At 35.3% G+C, this 18,319-nt stretch overlaps 1 protein-coding gene across 2 annotated transcripts in view; it reads left to right on the forward strand.

Moving 5' to 3' along the window:
• LOC145671747 (FAD-dependent oxidoreductase domain-containing protein 1-like) overlaps positions 1–18,053 on the forward strand; it is a 36,592-nt gene extending 18,539 nt beyond the window's left edge. For both annotated transcript variants that reach the window (XM_081740953.1, XM_081740959.1), the window contains exons 5-9: positions 5,009–5,154; positions 10,050–10,136; positions 10,657–10,810; positions 13,430–13,544; positions 17,827–18,053. In XM_081740953.1, coding sequence (XP_081597079.1) covers positions 5,009–5,154; positions 10,050–10,136; positions 10,657–10,810; positions 13,430–13,544; positions 17,827–17,966 — 642 coding nt within the window. In that variant the 3' untranslated portion in view covers positions 17,967–18,053. The remainder of the gene's footprint in view (positions 1–5,008; positions 5,155–10,049; positions 10,137–10,656; positions 10,811–13,429; positions 13,545–17,826) is intronic.
• Positions 18,054–18,319: the final 266 nt, after the last annotated feature.

The raw sequence follows: 18,319 nt of genomic DNA on the forward strand, positions 1-18,319 counted from the left end.
GGGTATTTCATTTGTGTAGTAAAATAAAGTAAAACAAAATTTTGTCTTCCAGAAAACGAAGAATGCACTAGGGTAGGCTCGGCCTGAAGAAGAACAGATTAAAATAACGACAGTATGAAAAAAGGCTGACAAGTCCAGATTAATTTAAAATTAACTTAGAATAAGAGCATCACTATTAGAGTAGGTAATGTAATTAGATCACCAGATGTAGAGGAATGGTGATATTTAAAATAGCAGTAAACGCATAGAGAGAGACTTACGGGCGGGCATCATAGAAATATGAATGTAAACTGTCCCTTTCTGAGGATAGTGCGAGACTTGAAAGATATTGTAAAATGTTAACAAAATGTTTGATTGAAGGTTTCAGAGAGTAGTTACAAATGCCAAAATGATATAGTGTACATGTTCTGAGATCTTTAGATCAAGCTGATAACGAAAACACTCGGTAGCCATGTCAGTAATGACTCGGAGCCTATTTTAAGCAATGGGTCCTGTTACACATGACGTCGGTGTCCTCAGTTATTTCGCGTCGGTCAAACGACATTTTTCTTTTTCTTTTCTTTATATATATATAAACTTTCTAAACGTGAACGTTATCCCATGATGTTGATGGACGTTTATGTTTTGCCTCGTTTTCGATAATGTTTTTCCTGCTTTGAAACGCTGGAACCAGTTGTAATGATCCGCTTTACAGCATCCAGTTCCGGTGCTTTGTTATATTCTCAGCATTTCTTTTACATACTATGTACCCCCGTTTGATCTAATTTTGTTCTTAAGTACTGAATGCTTAGGAATTCTTTATTGTTTCATTTCGTTTATAATTCCGAATATTCCCAATCTGTTCTGAACAATTTCTGTTTTACTACTGACAGGAAGAACAGATTTCTACAGCATTAGAAATGAACAATTCAAATTGGAAACAAAAATAACATATAATCTATGCTTCCAACAAAAGTTTTGATTTTGATGTAATGAAATATTGAACGTGAAAACAAATTTAGAAATTTTAATGTTATTATAGGAATGGAATACTGAATAACAATATTGAAAGATTCTTCATAAACACTTTTTTTTTTTTTTTTTCGGTTGTTGGACGGTATTATCCAATGCTGTAAATATGCTAAGTATTGATCTATTTAAACTAGAAATTGAACCGATTTAATGCAATCCTTATTTGTTCTCTCTCTCTCTCTCTCTTTGAAGTCTGATATGTTATCATGAGACCTGAACTGAATAATAACGATAAAGTGGAATATTGCATAATGAATTATTTATTTTCGCTTCGTTCTTTCGGTTGCTTAATGGTATTATGAAATGCCGTGAATATACTGTTTTCGCGTGAAAAAAACTGATCTCTTAAAGAACTGACAGGATGTGTATCAAGTAATAAAAGTTCAATACTCACCGAAGGTTCCAAATAGCAATCCTAAACACAGAACGTTTCAAGAATGAGGTGATTTTTTTCTCATTCTCAGTGCATATCTGTTAAAAATTTTACGGTGCTTGAGGAAATACATTATTATGGGTACTAAAGTGATATTCTTAAATATTTTTGTAACCTGTGGTAGCTCTGTTACTTGTGAATAGTATTTACCTTTCTGATCAGGTAGGTCTCAATTTTGAGAACGGTTATTGAGGAATGTGTTTAGGGAAATGTATTTTGTGGGTGAGAGAAGCAATGTTTTTGATTAAGTGGGGAAAGTTTACTGTTTTGGAATGAAAAAAAAAAAAAAGCGATTTTAGTAGGCCTCGATTTTGAAGGTAATCTACACTTGAATTTAAGAGGTGTCTGGGACTGTCTGGAGTGAATTCGAACCAGAAGGAAAACCATCTGGGACTTTCCTGAGCAATAGTCCGTAGGGTTGTATGTTTGTCTTCTGAATATATCCTACGAATCCATCTGTTACAAGAGAAAGAATTGGCACGTTAGCAAGTATATATATAAAGTACGGTAGTTCTATATTTAGGTTCTGTATTTTTTACAGTATCTGTAGCCTGGCAGTAGTCTGTAACTAAACAGTAAGTTGTTTTGTTTTATATAATTCTCATTTCAGAAAACCATATAAGTACATTGTATTTTGTTTTCCATATTATCGGTCTAGGATTCCTGTGTTCAAATGACATGTGTATAGATGTATTTTCCTTCTGGTTTTTTTATTAGTCAATGAAAAGAGCAGTGTACAGATTCATCTGATTTTGTTCATACGTAGCATGTATAGACTTTGACTTCGTTAGTACAGATATAAAATACTAACCAACTTTGTCCACAAGTCCGTTCTTTTATGTCGGCTACTATCCTTAACTACGTAATCACTTACAAATCACAAGACTTGAGTCGGTTAGTTTTAAAAAATCAATTGAAGGATGACTTTTTGAATGAACGTCGTGTGTCACTGGTTAATATTAATCGACTATTCAGCTATTCTACTAGAGTAAGGCCGCGCTAAGAAGAGCTCTGACAACTCTCACGTGCGATCAAGCGCGGTTGCCACATTTATCTTCTGTAACAATATAAATATAACAAGGGGCACATTTTGTGGAAATAAATCATACATGTATTACAACAAAAATATTATTTAACATTATGCCTGATGAAAGTATTAGACAAAAGAAACAAACAAATTAGTATTGCGTTAAGACAACCGTTACTTCTAAACACATAGGGCCTTATGCAGAGTCGTTTTGACATATGATTAGCGTCATACTAAATGCCTGACTACTGCATGGAAACATATGTTAGTCGAACTCTTTAGTATGAGATCGGGATTCTTCGTAGCTAAGCGGTTAGTGTACGCCTTTGGCATGGGAGACCCCGGTTCTATTCCCGACGGGAGCTCATGTGGTTGGGATTCCACGTTAATCAGTAGGTCCACGTCTCATATAGCCTCGTTGTTGAAAGAGACGTTAAACTCAAAATCAGTTCAACTCTTTAGTATGACACTAAACACGCGTCAGAACGACTCTGCTAAGACCCATAATGTTATATCTTTTTTAAAAAAATGAAAACTACTTACGTTAGAGAATGGCTTTCAATTGTAGATAATTTAATTCCATTTACTGTAGAAATCTTACGCTTCCTAGAGTGGATAAAATTTCCGTCGGTTCAGCGAGGTCTTTCAGGCACTTCTCTTTTGTGATTCTTTTCACAGTTGTAGGGCTAATGTATAAACCTGAATCTACTGTTTCAATCACTTTATCCAATGGCAATGAAGGACCGTCGTTACGTTCTTTCTCCAAATATTCCCTAAGATTAAACACAAATTCCCGTTCTCTTTAGCCTAACCGGCATACCCGTGGGACGTAAAACTCAAACAAATTCCCGTGCCTGACTTGTCAAGGGTACCCCCTTTCCGCACTTCTTACGCACTCCAGGCATTGTGTTCATAAACACAAACATACACACATACACATGCTAAATTTATATTTTAGGTCTATGTGAATAATACGAATACAAACTATGTTCCACTGATGAATGAAAATAACAACACAATATTCACATCAATGCACTGAGATGATAGCACAAAAAATCAAAACAACCTGACAACACAAAAACTTTCACAGTAATGAGTAGGTATAAATGCGACAACACTGTTCGGTTACCATGGAAACAACCTAGTGTTTCCAAATGTATTTTTGTGGGTCTAAACCTATCCTCCCCTTCACATATTGGTGAAAAAATGTCTTCTACGAAAAGACAAACATAGCTGGATCACGTTCGTTACTTTCCAACCACTCAATTTCTAAATCAGTCCTTATGAAAAGCTCATTATAACAATCTCTGTAATATATAGAGTATGTAGGTACATTTTTTCCTTATGTCAACAAACTTCCGACAAAGATCATTAGAAATTATACTCATTTCAGCCTGACATTCCAAATAATGGTTCATTGCCCTTGAACTTTAGAAGAGCCGTACAGGCTCACTACCCTCTTCGCTTTCAATTCCACGAAAACCTACTCCCTGCGGCGATAGGGAGGTGGACCGGTTGTTGTTCCATGTAACCTCACTTCTATTTACGTAGCAAATTTGTCAAAAGGACAGAGTTGTGTCAATAAGTGGAAAAAGAAAAAAAAGTATTCATTATTGTGGCAATAACTTTAAGCCTAGTGGAACTACGTTGTGCTGGAATGTTGAGGAGTAAAGTACGATTATTTTTTTAAATATCTAGTTTGTAAATATTTCAACTTATAATCTGATTCAATCAGTGATAAAGTAATTCGATTCCTTTATCGTCCTGTCATGTGGTCGCTTTGATTCTTCTTACTATGACGGTTCGCAACACTGTCGTCAACTTACACGATGTTAGATCTGTCAGAGCTCAGGTTACGATGGCCCTAGTCTAGTGTCCGTATTTTGAAGTAGACCAACAAACTATTTGTTTTCCATCATTTCTGTGTGTTTCCTTTCTTTCTGTACTCTGAGGACAATCCATTGAGATCGAAAACATTTGTTAAACACATTTATAAATATGCTAGCTAATGAGCATCACATATACCAATTGGATTCGATTCCCACCTAAGGCATCATTCGCTAAACCCTTTAACTTATGAAGCAGAAAACTTAATAAATTAAAAAAAAAAAAGTGTTAAATGTTTTCTAAGAAGTTTAATCAGTTTGTTTATTTAAAAGCAAACTACTGTCTGCTTATAGTTCGTGTACTACAATTTGTAGTAGCACTGACTCGCAGTCAGCTGTAACAAAGATAAAATTTAGAATATGTTTGTGAATTTAAAAATGCATTTGTATTTATGATCTTAGCAGCAACTCTGGCGTAGCATACTTCTATTTTGTCTGGGATAAGGAAGGAATGAGTGTTATTACATATCTGTATGCGAGTAATAACGCAGAAATATGAAGAGAATGAAAAGCCAATCTTGAGATTTGAAGATCAGAAAGCCAATGAGATTTATATAGGGTGGTTGTGCATTTGAATGAAGGAAACTCAGAAAGATAAAACTGGCATTTAAGAAAGGAGAAATAAACTGTATGCATAATTATCCTTTTCAGGTCAAGACTCCAGAAGGAGAAATACGTACAATAAAATTTGCAATAGCAATCATTGCTGCAGGACCTGAATCAGGAAAAGTAGCTAAAATGGCCCGAGTTGGCAATGGACCTGGATTATTGCAGTTTCCATTGCCAGTTGAACCAAGGTAACTCTTCTGTTTGAAATTTCACTTAAATAATTGTATATTCTCTGCTGTCTCTGAATGTAGTGTGTACGTGTATTACATTCAAATTCTTGCTGAATATATGAACTATTAATTGAAGTGCAATTTTAGAGAACTGCGTATTTTGGGAATAAAATTTTTCAGTAGGACTATAGGTTGATTAATAATTCTATTTAAACCAATTATGAACTGAAGTAAGTGCATAATAATAAAAAAAAAATTACACACAGTGTCTCATAATTATAGACGTTGAGTATACTTAAGTGGAAGAATAGATTAGAAATATATAAATCTTGTAATTAAACTCAGTATCTCTAATAATTCTATTCCACTTAAAGAAGCACATGTTTTTTATAAATTGAAAATATAACGAAACTACTAAGTATACCCGGAGTACTCGGTATATTCGAAATACTCAGTATGAATTTGCATCTACAGATACTTATCAGTTTAATAAAAACACCTGGAGTTTGAAACACATCAAATATCTAGGTTCACAACATCCAGGCGGCGACCGCAGCGCCGGGCTGTTTGGTGGTGTGTGTCAGGACAAACTCTGTACTACATGAGGAGCAGTAGAACGGCAGTGCGCAGTGAACTTGAATAGTTAGCTATAGCATAAAATGGGTAAAATCTCTAATTTCTAAAGAGAGTAAATTGTTGGCGCTAGGGTATGTGGTACAAGCATGACGAATGGCAGATATGTTCGGTATGTCGCGAGAAACAGTGTCCAAGGTTATGACTTACAAAATTAATGGCGGTAGTGATGACTTACAAAATTAATGGCGAAACCACACCGACGAAGAGGAACAGTGGTCAGAAAAACTTCTGTAACGGTACTGCCGTCATTAAAGCAGATTGTTATTCAGAACCGTTGTGTGGCTGCAATGCAAGTGAGGGAGAAACTCAAGCAGGACCTCCACAACCTATGTCAATATAATTGAACATCTTCAGTCCATTATGGAGACACTACTGCGGCGCAGATTTCCTTCTCCATCCAATCTCACGGAAGTGAGTGACGCAGTGCACGCGGAATGGTATAATATTCCACTTGCTACCATTCACGACTTCCATTCATGGATCCATTGAACGTTGTATCAGAGTCGTTCTAGGGACAAAAGGTGGTCCAGCACCATATTAATCCGGTAAGTTGAACTTTTTCAGGTGTTTTCATTAAATTGATAAGTATTTATATAGTTTTCTTCAAGTTAAAACAGTTTCTTAGTTGTGTCTACGAGTGCGTACTGTATGTGTCAATGCATATATCATTTGTTATGCGGATGACCCTTGCAGATTGATAGGCAATGAAAACAAATTTCCCTTCTCCAGACCTCTTTAGCATCGAAGAAGAGAAAAACAAGTCGAATATTAATATAATACATTGTTACTTTCTAATTCTAGAAATAGATATATCTGATTGGTATAGCCATTCCATATTATTCTATTCAGATTCTGGATTCCGTAAATTAATGCTGCGAAATCTACCTCTCAGACCTTTGAGCAGCATAACACTGTAACAGTTAATTTAATTTTTTTCTACTTTGCCGTTATTTTCATTATACTCCTACCATGTGCGCAGGTGTTGACCTACATATGCCAATACATATGGCATATCAACATTAGATTCTGTAAATGTCATGACGCAATCATAAACAAATACTTAAGGTCTTATTCATGGGGACACGGAGGCTCACCTTTAGTGCGAGGGTTCCCTGGTTCGATTCCAGGCCATATGAGTTTGTGATGACCAAGAACGTTTCCGTGGGTTTTCTCATAGTTCTTCCATCCTCATTCCACCAGTTCTTTTATCGTCATTCACTTCCTTTGATCTCTCTTTTAGCATAAAGGGCATAATCGTAGGACGTAAAACTAGAAATTCCATTTCATTTTTCAAGCATGTACTTCAATATCATTGTACATCTTTTGTTCGAGAGGTTTCTGATTCGTTCCTCCACTGTTGAGATTTTCATCGTAACTTTTGGCATCGTATATTCGTATGATCTAAATATTCAGTTTTTATATATAAGTTCTATGTATCTTGTCAATCTCTTTGCTTTGTACACTTATGGAATTAGTTGGCTTGCCCTTCCTAATAAGCAGCTTGATGGAATTACAACATTGTACAATCCGCGGCAAAAAAACCTGCAACATTAGCATATAAGTTTATTGTGAAATGACGAAGTCTTTTGCTCCAAAATAAGTGTGCACGGTAGGAGGCCGAGGTTTATCCTGGCTTGATTCGTTCCACTTAGAGGTTATGTTCATTCCCTGTGCTGTTAGGCGTAGTTTCACAATAAACTTACATCCTCATGTTGCAGGTTTTTTGCCGCGGATTGTACCGAGAAAGTTTGGCAACAGTGTAGCATGTCTTGCGTATCCGAACATACATAATGCGTGTAAGGAAGGATATGCAGGTTTCATGTTCGTTTATTCTTAAATATATTAAAGTGATAATTTATTTTATGTTTTGATATTTATAAATTAACGTACGAAATAGAAAAATCCTCGACTTCAAAGGGCAGTGATAGAATTTGAGTAGAAGTTCTACCAAAAACAAAATTAAAATCGGCACTAACTTGCGTGTTAGCCCTGGTCCCATAAGTGCCTCTGTAGCATAGTGGTTTAAGCGTCGAATTTGTAATTCACAGATCCTTGTTCGAATTCAGGCTGTGCTACTTGCTTTCATTTTTATTTCTAGAACCCAACTGGTTATCATTGTTAATTATTTTATTTACTTGTCTGTATATAGCTTGTTGCTCTTAATGCAATAAGTAGTAAATGGACATAAGTAGGTACCACGTATCTCTTTTTGCAGTGCATTGTAGGTTCAATTCCGTACAAAATAATCATTGCTTTTTGCACCAATAAACTTCAAATTCAACTTAATTACTTATAATTTTATGCATCATGAAAGTGTAGAGGCAAAATACACTGAATGCAGCATAAAAGTACTTTACAAAATACATATAACACAGTTGTGTTAAATTGTTATTGACATAATTGGGTTAAAATTTATATCAGTAACATTTTCAAAACTTGGAACAACCTAATTCATGGTGTATCTCGTTTTTGAAAAGCATATAATCGCAGTTTACTATGTTTTGTTTTAACATAGTTCATTTATGAATATTCGATCATTAAGTTTCAGTTCATCATTGTCACTGTTAACAATTCTTATACAATCTTGCATTTTTCGCACGATAATCTTGAATTGCTGACAAAAGTTAATGTCAGGCAGTGCCCGCTTATACCCTTTTTTATTGCATTAGGAACAAAAACAAGCTATATACAAACAAGTAAACAAAATAATTAAGATTGGTAAGGAGTTGTATTCTAGAAATAAAAATAAAAGAAAGTAGCTTGGTCTGGATTCGAGCAAAGATTTATGAATTACAAATCCGATTTTTAAAGCACTATGCTACGGAGGCACTTATTAGGCCACTGTGAGCTCACAAGCAAGCTAGCGCCAGTTTAAATTTTATGCTTTTGGCAGAACTTGTACCCAAATTTCTTATCATCCTTTTTGATCGAGATTTTGCCACTTCATAATTGAACTTATAAATATCATATCACTTAGTATATTCAAGAATAAACCCAAATGAACCCTACATTTTCTTCGTTACACGCATTAATTACGCCAGGAAGCAAGACCTGCTACGCCGTTGCCAAATTTTGCAGGTACAATGTTACCATGTCATCTAGATGCTCATTAGGGGGATAAGCCAATTAATGCCGTGAATGTACGTGCCAATATACCTGTCTCATACTTTCTGTTTGTCTAACCTACAGTATTTTTATATGTACCTTTCATTACTTTCATTTGACGTTCTCATAGTTTTAGTACTCTCTTCATTTGACGTTCTTAGTACTCTCATTGCGTTGCCTTAATTTTCCTTTCATCCTTTTAATCACTTTTCACTTTTCCCTCTTGTTCATTGGACCATATCAAACATTCAATTTTGGGCTATCGTAGACATGTTCTCTGTACACATGTGGATTTTCTAATCCCTAAATCCGTATGTTATTCCAATTGACAATCCCCGACACGTGAAATGTTGCTTCGTCTGGAAACATGAAGTTGTCAAGCAAATGAGGATTCATATTGATATGCTGCAGCATTTCCGTACCAATGTTTTTTGAGACGCGGCTTCTTACCTGGCTTCAGTTGTTTCACATCTGCATTTTATACAGGTACAACTCGATACATTGTTGTTGGCGGCACATTGAATTGCCTAGTTGCTTGGCGGATGGATTTATTCGGGCTCGAATTTCTTTTACCATTTCATCTGACATACTTCGGTGAGCTGCACAAGATTGTTTTAGGATACTGCCACAGGTTAGAAATTTAATGAACCACAGCTCAATTGATTTAGCATGAGGTGTAACACCTCCGTACACTCGTTTAAAATCATATATTTTGTCTCAGTATACCACACTACTGCCAGCGCGCATTGTTGAGCAATCATTTTATTTATGCGAGCATGGCAATATGTAGTGAGCCAACGGACAATTTCAAGTCATGAAAACAAAACTTGAAGATATAATCTTTCATTTGATGTTATAGTTATTTTATATTTCATCGAACTTCATTCATAGTAATTAATTCACATTAGCGAGATTTGAACGGAACACACTGTATATAATATGGAGTCAGGAAAAAAATGTTCATTTGCTATTTTTATGAAGTTGAGAACAAGTTAAATACTCTTTAAAAATTCTATAAATATTTCACATTATTGATGTTCAAAACCTACTAATAAAACTACAAGAACATTCGCTTCCAATTTTGTGGAACTTAGAACAAAACAACAAAATATAAATGAATAAATGTTTTTTTTAAAAAAAAAAAAAAATATTTATAATTACTATCATTACAGGAAAAGGTATGTTTATTGCTTTCATGCTCCCAATGGACCAGGATTGAATTGTCCTCTTACCATAGATCCTACAGGAGCTTATTTTAAGTGAGTAAATAATTTTATTTACGTGTAGATAAAAATGTCCTGTACTTATAGCTTTGCAGTACTAAATTAAACTTTTACTACAACAATTCAGAATTATCATTTTCGATTGAGAATGTGTTATGTAATAAAGTTAATAAAGCAAATTATGTAAGAGGTCATGATTTGGTAAGTCAAATTAAATTATAGGATTTGTGTAAATAAATCATTTATACCCTTAAGCGAAATATGCATCTTGAGTGTGTACAGGCATCTCATTGTATGTGCAATAACACAATAAGCAACCAGCCTGGTTCAGTGAAAACGAAGCTTTCGATTAATTCTAGGTCGCAGTATCCTGAATTTAAGATCTGGCTAGTGTTAGATTGATTGAAATTTGTAATAGATTTAAGCACAGATAAGCTAAGCAGAATATAATAATAATAATAATAGCATGAACTTCAATGTATACATGTTAAAAATCGAGTGTTAAAGTGATCTTATAAGTCTTTCCTTTTTCTTTTTTTTAATTAATAAAATGAAGACGAGAAGGTTTAACTGGAAATTTCATCGGAGGGAAATCTCCATCGCCTGAAGAAGAACCTCCCGCGGATAATTTAGATGTTGACTACAATTATTTCGATGAACATGTGTGGCCCCATCTAGCTCACCGAGTACCTGCTTTCGAGGGACTGAAGGTATTCTGACATTAGAATATGTTTTTTTTTTTAATTTAATTTCAGATTTCCATTAAATTACTTTGTTTATTATTATTGTTGTCAAACAAATTTTGAAAAGTTTTAAAATATATAAAATTCGCGATTTTTGCACAAATTTGAACAAATACGACAAATTTAATAATTAAAGAATATAGTTAGCTCTAAACTTGCTAATAGAATTTATATTCAATATTTAAGAAAATGTACTTACCTTAAAAACACCCAAAAGTAACCAACTGCGAACGTTTCGGCAAAAAACTTAAGGCAATAACTTCTTTGCCGAAATGTTCAAAATTGGATATTTTTGGGTGCTTTTGTAGTAGTAAGATATGAGTTTCCAAAAGTAAGGCCTGAATCCAAATCACTGTATATTACATTGGCAACACCTTACAAATATTTTGTGTGCCTTCCATAATATTGAGATGATAGCGATTCATCCCAAACATGGCAGCATGTCCTTTTCTCTTTCATTGTGATATAGGATCACCATTTTACGCATACTGAAGCTGCTGAAAAATGCTAGGAACGGTATTGTGCGACAAATAGTATCATTCGTTGATTGTAGAAATACATCATCATCATCATAGGTATTCTCCCTTATTGGCAGGTCACTTAGCACAACTGAGAAGCTTCCATACTCCACGGTCTTCCACTAACCTCTTCGTCTTCACGTATGGTCTTTCTATTTTTATATCGTCCATTATTTGTAGCCTCCTTCGCCCTCTCCCTCTCTTTCCTGCCACCATACCCTCTAGCATATCCCTCATGATACAGTTTCTTCTCAGGCAATGTTCCAACCAGTTTCTCTTCGTCTTTTCAATAATACCTAAAAGCGTTCTTTTCTCCCCCACCATTTCTAACACCCTCTCATTCGTCTCCCGCTCGACACAACTAATTCTTTCCATTCTTTTTCACATCCACATTTTGAAGGCTTCCAGTCGTTTTTCATTACTTTTAGGTAATGTCCATGTTTCTGCCCCATACAGTAAAATACTCCACACGAAGCATTTTATAAGTCTTTTTCTCAACTCTTTATTCAAGGTCACACAAAACGAACTTTTCTTCCTCCTAAAGGCATCTTTAACCATTCCTATCCTTGCTTTTATTTCACGTCCGCACTTCATGTCATTACTAAGCATACTACCTACATATCGAAAACTACTCACTTGTTCTATTTTCTCCCCTCCCATTTTTATATTTAACACAGACCGCTTCATTCCAATCGCCATGGCTTTTGTCTTTCTAACATTTATTTTCATCCCATATTCTTCCAAGCCCTTCCTCAAGTTTTCTAACATCCTATCGATTTTCTTTTCAGATTCTACAACAAGCGCCATATCGTCTGCAAATCTTATACACCTAGTAATTCTACCTCCTACCGAAATGCCGTCTTCATCACGTAGGCTTTTTTTTTTATTATCTCTTCTAAATAGATATTAAATAATGTTGGCGAGAGGCAGCATCCTTGTCGAACTCCCCTTCCAATTACACTTTCCTCTGTCAGTTCCTCCCCTATCCTAACACTTACTTGTTGGTTTATATATAAGTTTCTTATGTAGAAATACGACGACTTGAAATCGGGCCCACCTTTTTCAATAACTCTATATACCTGAAAATGCAGCTAGTACGATAAACTTGTGAAATATGAAATTGAAGTAGACACTAACAGACATGATCATATATATTCAATATTTCAACTTACAGTACATTATTTAATGCAGTAAAATAAGCTCATACAGCTTACGGAAAAAAAAAAGGAAATTATAGGGTAAAACTGTAGATCGGCAACTATTTTAGGAACCAGTGTCATGGTGTATCCTTTGAAAATCCATAGTGGTGGTAGTCCAGCAGTAATTTGTAAACATAGCAAGCGTATTCTTTCATTCTTATCTCTTCTCCATGGCTTATCAAGATGTGAATGAAAGATGATGATTCTCAGACATATTGTAACCAAGCTTTTACATAGCTTAGCAGCAGTACACTTACATCGTCTTCATAGTTTTTGCTCGATTTTTTGTCAAAGACTCAACAATTATCTTTGAAGCTTTTCCACGTAGTCTCCTCTTTACCCCACTTAATTTTATTGAGCTATTGAATCTATCATTAGTTGTCGAATCCGTGGACCCTTCAGGACACCAGGAAATTTTCGCCCTTAATATTAATAGGCTTCATCCTTGTGGTTAATGTTCTTCACAAACCTTTTCGTAAGATTGTAATGTGATCTTTAGTCAGACACAAAAGTATCCATTCTTTTCCTCTTCTCATTCTCAATGCGAGTCGCGAATAATGGAGGCACATTCGTAATTAATAGTGCTGTCTGCCTGATATCTGATGCCATGTATTAAACAAGTCTCTCATTACTTTTCTACTTCATTTCATCTCACCAGATAGGATATATATTTTTTTGCCATATTTTAAAGTGTGTACACATTTTTTGAAACGCAATATATATTTTAGTTTTAATTGGAAATTATATCATTAAATATATTAATAATACTTATGTAGGCTTGTAAAAATGTATCTTTTAATTAGTATTATATATATATATAGATAGATAGATAGATATAGATAGAAGTTCAGTATTATTTTTTGTTCCAGGTGAAATCTGGATGGGCTGGATTCTATGAATATAATACCGTAGATGAGAATTGTATAGTTGGTCCTCATCCATTTTACGCAAATTTGTACATAGCCACAGGATTTAGTGGTCATGGTAAGAGAACATTTGTGGTTTGTAATGAGTCTAAGTTGTTCTTTTACATCAGTGAGGGTTATTTATTTATTTTTTGAGTAAGGTCCATTTGTGTGTATCGTTTGTAATTTCGCGTCCGCTTGAGGATGAGTGCGCACCTTGTTCTTGACACCCCTTGCGAACAATCGGTTGCACTTTGCATTCACGGCGTCATTCTGTATGCTTCATAGTGTGAGATTAACATGTTTAAGAAAACCAAGTGGCCTGTTGACTGTAGAATACTGGCAGTCATCCAGCTTCTACCAGTAAGAAACATGACAGCTGCGAATGTTTATGCCAGATATGTGAAATGTATGGTCAAATGAGTGACAGTAAAGTGCGAAAATGGGTCAGAATGTTCAAGGAAGGTTGGGAAAACGTGCATGACTACTTGTGCTCTGATCGACTATCTGTAATGAGTGAGGATTTGGTGCACAGTTGAAACCAAAATTCAGGTCCTAGCGACTACCAGTTTTTGCGCCATTTAAAGACCATGCATGGGTAGCAAGCGTTTAGACACTGATGAAGCATCCAAAAACTCACTGTCGAGTTACAATAAAAATTTAAAGGGCCTATCCGGTTTGTCATAAAGACCAGACTGTCATGTGATCAGGTCAAAAGTCGTGTTGCGTGCTAAATCGAGTCTGGAGATTCCAAATCCAGATGTGAGACATTTCAAGCACGTAACCTCCGCGTGGGGCGCCCTGGATAATTCGAAGAAGATGCATATACTTTATCATTATCATTGATTTTACTCAAACAACTAGACTTTTGACAATGCTCTATCCATATTTACCGTACGTGCTATACATAATTTTTAAGCTCTTCATTATGTCTTTACAATAAGCTTCCATTTAGCCATCTCCTTATTATAGTTTTTGAGATATGTGGACGACTTCCTTTTTTCATTGATTTTTCATTGACTTTAATGTTTATATTTCGTGATTTTTTACTATGTTCCATTCCAGTTTAGGGCAATTTCTTTTTTGAATGTACAATCTACATAGTCTATTCTATGTTTAAGCTAAATTTCAGACATCTCCCTCTTTTGGCTTTTGAGATAGTATATGTGGAGGAATTATTTGTCTGTCATTGATTTTTCATTGACATTAATGTTTCGTGCTTTTTGACTATGTTCCATCCATTTTAGGACATTTTGTTTTTGAAATACAGAATGTACGTAGTCTCTTCTACATTTGAGCTGTATTTCAGCCATTTCCCACAGAATGTACGTAGTCTCTTCTACATTTGAGCTGAATTTCAGCCATCTCCGCTAGAGTTTGTTCACATCATTGCAACCGGATAAGAACCTTAGCAAGGAAATTACGTACAAAAATAGAGAATTGTATGTCAGTTCAGAAAAGTTTTTTTTTTTTTTTCATTCATTAGGAAAACAATGTTTACTTTTTCATTTTTATTGCGAAACTGACCTTAAAAAATAACCCTTGAATTCATACTAAACATTCATTCTGTTAAGAATTTACATATAACGTAATTCTATTTTCAAGCTAGATTTAAATTTATGCTCTCGGTTTAAATGTATCTACTTAGTAGCTCTCCCCGCTGTGTAGTTGCTAGCGCGTATGTCTTTGGAGCACGTGGTCCTAAGGAGGAGGAGGAGGAGGAGGAGGATGAGGATGATGATGATGATGATGATGATGATGATGATGAGGAAGAAGAAGAAGAAGAACTGACTTCATTCTGTTTTACGAATTTTGTAGTTGAGAAGATCTTGAGAACCTGATCACCAGACAGTTTTTCCTCCCTACCCCATTGCAAGTAGTAATTGCAACTCACACGTTCAAAAATACAACTGTAGTTGTGTGGTAGGCCTATTCCAATATCTACATTTATTGACACCATTTTAGGAGACTACCACTCACATAAATTACTTTTATTATGCATCCGAAACAAACCTCTCCTACAACGTAAAGTCACTGGTATCGCGCTGTAGAATTTTACAGACTAGTGAACTTCGGTGACATGACACACATAAATAAAGCTTAATTGAACGGGACGCAAGGATCATTGATGCATGTGAAAGAAGACCTTTCGGCGCTCCTGAAGCTTCTTCTTTTAAAGATAATTTTCTTTCTCTGATGTTTGGTCACATACAAAGATTAGCACCTGATAGATAACCAGAGAAGATTTTATCTGTGTCAACGGGTCTGAAGGCGCAAGGACCTGCAAGATCAGTTAATCAGACAGATAGCTTATAACTATAAATGGAGACTTTTTTAACGGAAGAAATAAAACCCTGGTACACTTCACAATATTTTTACCTGTTATAACTCCTCTTTTTTTTTCATTTTTCATTACACACACTAATTTCCAATCTGACAGTACCAATGTGAAAGCAACTAAGACAATACTATTTACATATGCTTTATACGATTCACACTTTTTCATTTCAATTCAGTTGTTTTCTTATTCTTGCCTAACCCATATACAAACTACACCACCTTATAACCTGAAAAATTGTGTTACCTATATAATGACTTACAACATTGTATCAGTGTTAAAATAAAACACTTGGTTTTACAACGTTCAGGATTACAAGTTTTAGTTATTCACCAAACCACTAGATACAGTTCGATACGAAGGCAACTTTACACTGAATTAACAACAACATCAATGAGAAAGGAAATCGGCCAAGGCAGATATTTAAAAATATATCAGGCATTCCGTGGCGGAACTCAGGGGGAAAAACTGTCAGGTTGGCCGCCACAGGATTGCAATATTTGAGACCTCCTGACTGCGAACCGAGAACAGAACGTGATCGTGGGACGTAAAACTATTTTTTATAAGTACTAAGTTTTTTAAATTAATTTATTTATTCTGCTCAGCTAAATATTTATGTTTACATAGCGTAAGTCATTACGGGTATTAAGTACGTATAGTAGCATTTTAGTTTTTCTGGATATAGATAGTTATGAAAATAATTGAAACTTGAAGAAAATGCAACTTAGTTATTTAACATGACGGTGAGAGCATCTTTAGCTAACCGAACAGCTCCAATTCGTGCATTGGAGGCATATAAGTAATGAATGGTTTCCAAAGGAATATCATATCATTTGTTATGCAGCACAGCACTCAGTTTAGACAGGAAGGATGATGTTGGTTATCTGTTTTATAGTCTGGCCACAGGTGGTCAATAATGTTGAGGTTTGGGGTCAGGAAAAATGTTGTATTTCATTCTGATGCTCTTGAAACCCAGCCTCGGCAGTTTGAATTGGCGCATTGTCATCTAGGAAAATTGCATCATTGACCCGAAACATCTGGACCATAGGATGTACGTGATCACATAAAATGTCCCTTTAATTACTGACAGCAATACTTCCTGTGAATGTAATCATAGGACTCACGGAATACCAGGAAATTGCAACCTACAGCATCACATTGCCGGCGTTATATGTCACGGTAGACTAGAGAGAGTTTGGAGATAAATACCGTTGTATGCCCCATAAATAAACCTGATCCGTTGTTGGCAATAAGATGAAAGATGACTATATTACGAGTTTCCAGTCATTGGCGGTTCACTTTGCGTGTCCTCGACCCAACTTCCTTTGTGCTAAAACGTTGATGGTAGCGCGGTTAAAATTGCAGTTCAACGGTGGTACGTTCAGGTTACACAACTCTCATCGAATTTTGATTGTTGTAATAGACTGTCTCAGTTGGTAATTGAGTTTAGTTTCGCGGTCATTTTTGCCGATCCTCGGTGACAGTCTTCTTGAATGCTTCCTCTATTCCTGTCACTGAGACTTCTCCTGTGATATTGTTTGCCATGAGTTGTATAATGCGTAATCACCTTGGATACGCCTAACACTCTGGCTACCACACATACACTTGCTCCAATCAACTGCGCACCCACAATTTAGCTTCTTTGAAATTCATTACATCCCCACCGTCTGGCCGCTTCAACACATCCCTCCATTCTTTACATGATGTACTATAGACGATTATTTAATACACCACTAACAGCAGCCAGGCGCTGTATATGTATTTTATTGTGTTTCCATTATTCTGATAACTATCTGTACGTTGTAATTCCAAATGAGATATTATTATTCCTATACCATTTGACTTACAAAAGAATCTTCGTAATAATCCTGATGATGAACTCAATCATTAGTGGTTCAAAGTTTCTAAATTTCACACATGAACGTCGCAGATACGTTGAGGGTTGATCTTTTTGCTTGAAATTCGATCAATTTTCTAACGTATGCTTACACAATGTTGTAAATAATTATTATTTCTGCTCTAGGAATCCAACATGGTCCAGCCGTAGGTCGAGCTGTTATGGAGATGATCCTTGATGGAGACTTCACTACAATAGACCTTAGAAGATTTGGTTTTGACAGATTGTTACTTGGTATTCCAATCAGGGAGAAGTGTATTGTATGAAGTATGTGTTTATATTAGAGTGAATGTATCGTCTAGTCTTAAATATTTGTAATTTTTTTAAGAAATATATTTTTTTTTGTTAGAAAATATTTTTCTTTTACCACAATGTTTCTAATAATTTCTGATGTGGTTTATTATTATTTGCTTTCAGAAATTAAAAATTAGTATTGAAAATGCTTGTGGAGTTGAAAGGGTTAATCGACAAACCATATAGTGATCCCCTATTACTAGGAATAGATGACCAAATCCTAAATTTTTACTTTCCGGAAAGTAAAATCGGAAACATTCTGGATCATGGTTTAAAACAGCGACCAAATAGTAGTAATAAACGATCAGTTTCTGAGTTGAGATAC

The sequence above is a fragment of the Thermobia domestica genome, chromosome 2 (assembly GCF_964235325.1).
Source record: "Thermobia domestica chromosome 2, izTheDome1.hap1.1, whole genome shotgun sequence".
Taxonomy (NCBI): Eukaryota; Metazoa; Arthropoda; class Insecta; order Zygentoma; family Lepismatidae; genus Thermobia; species Thermobia domestica.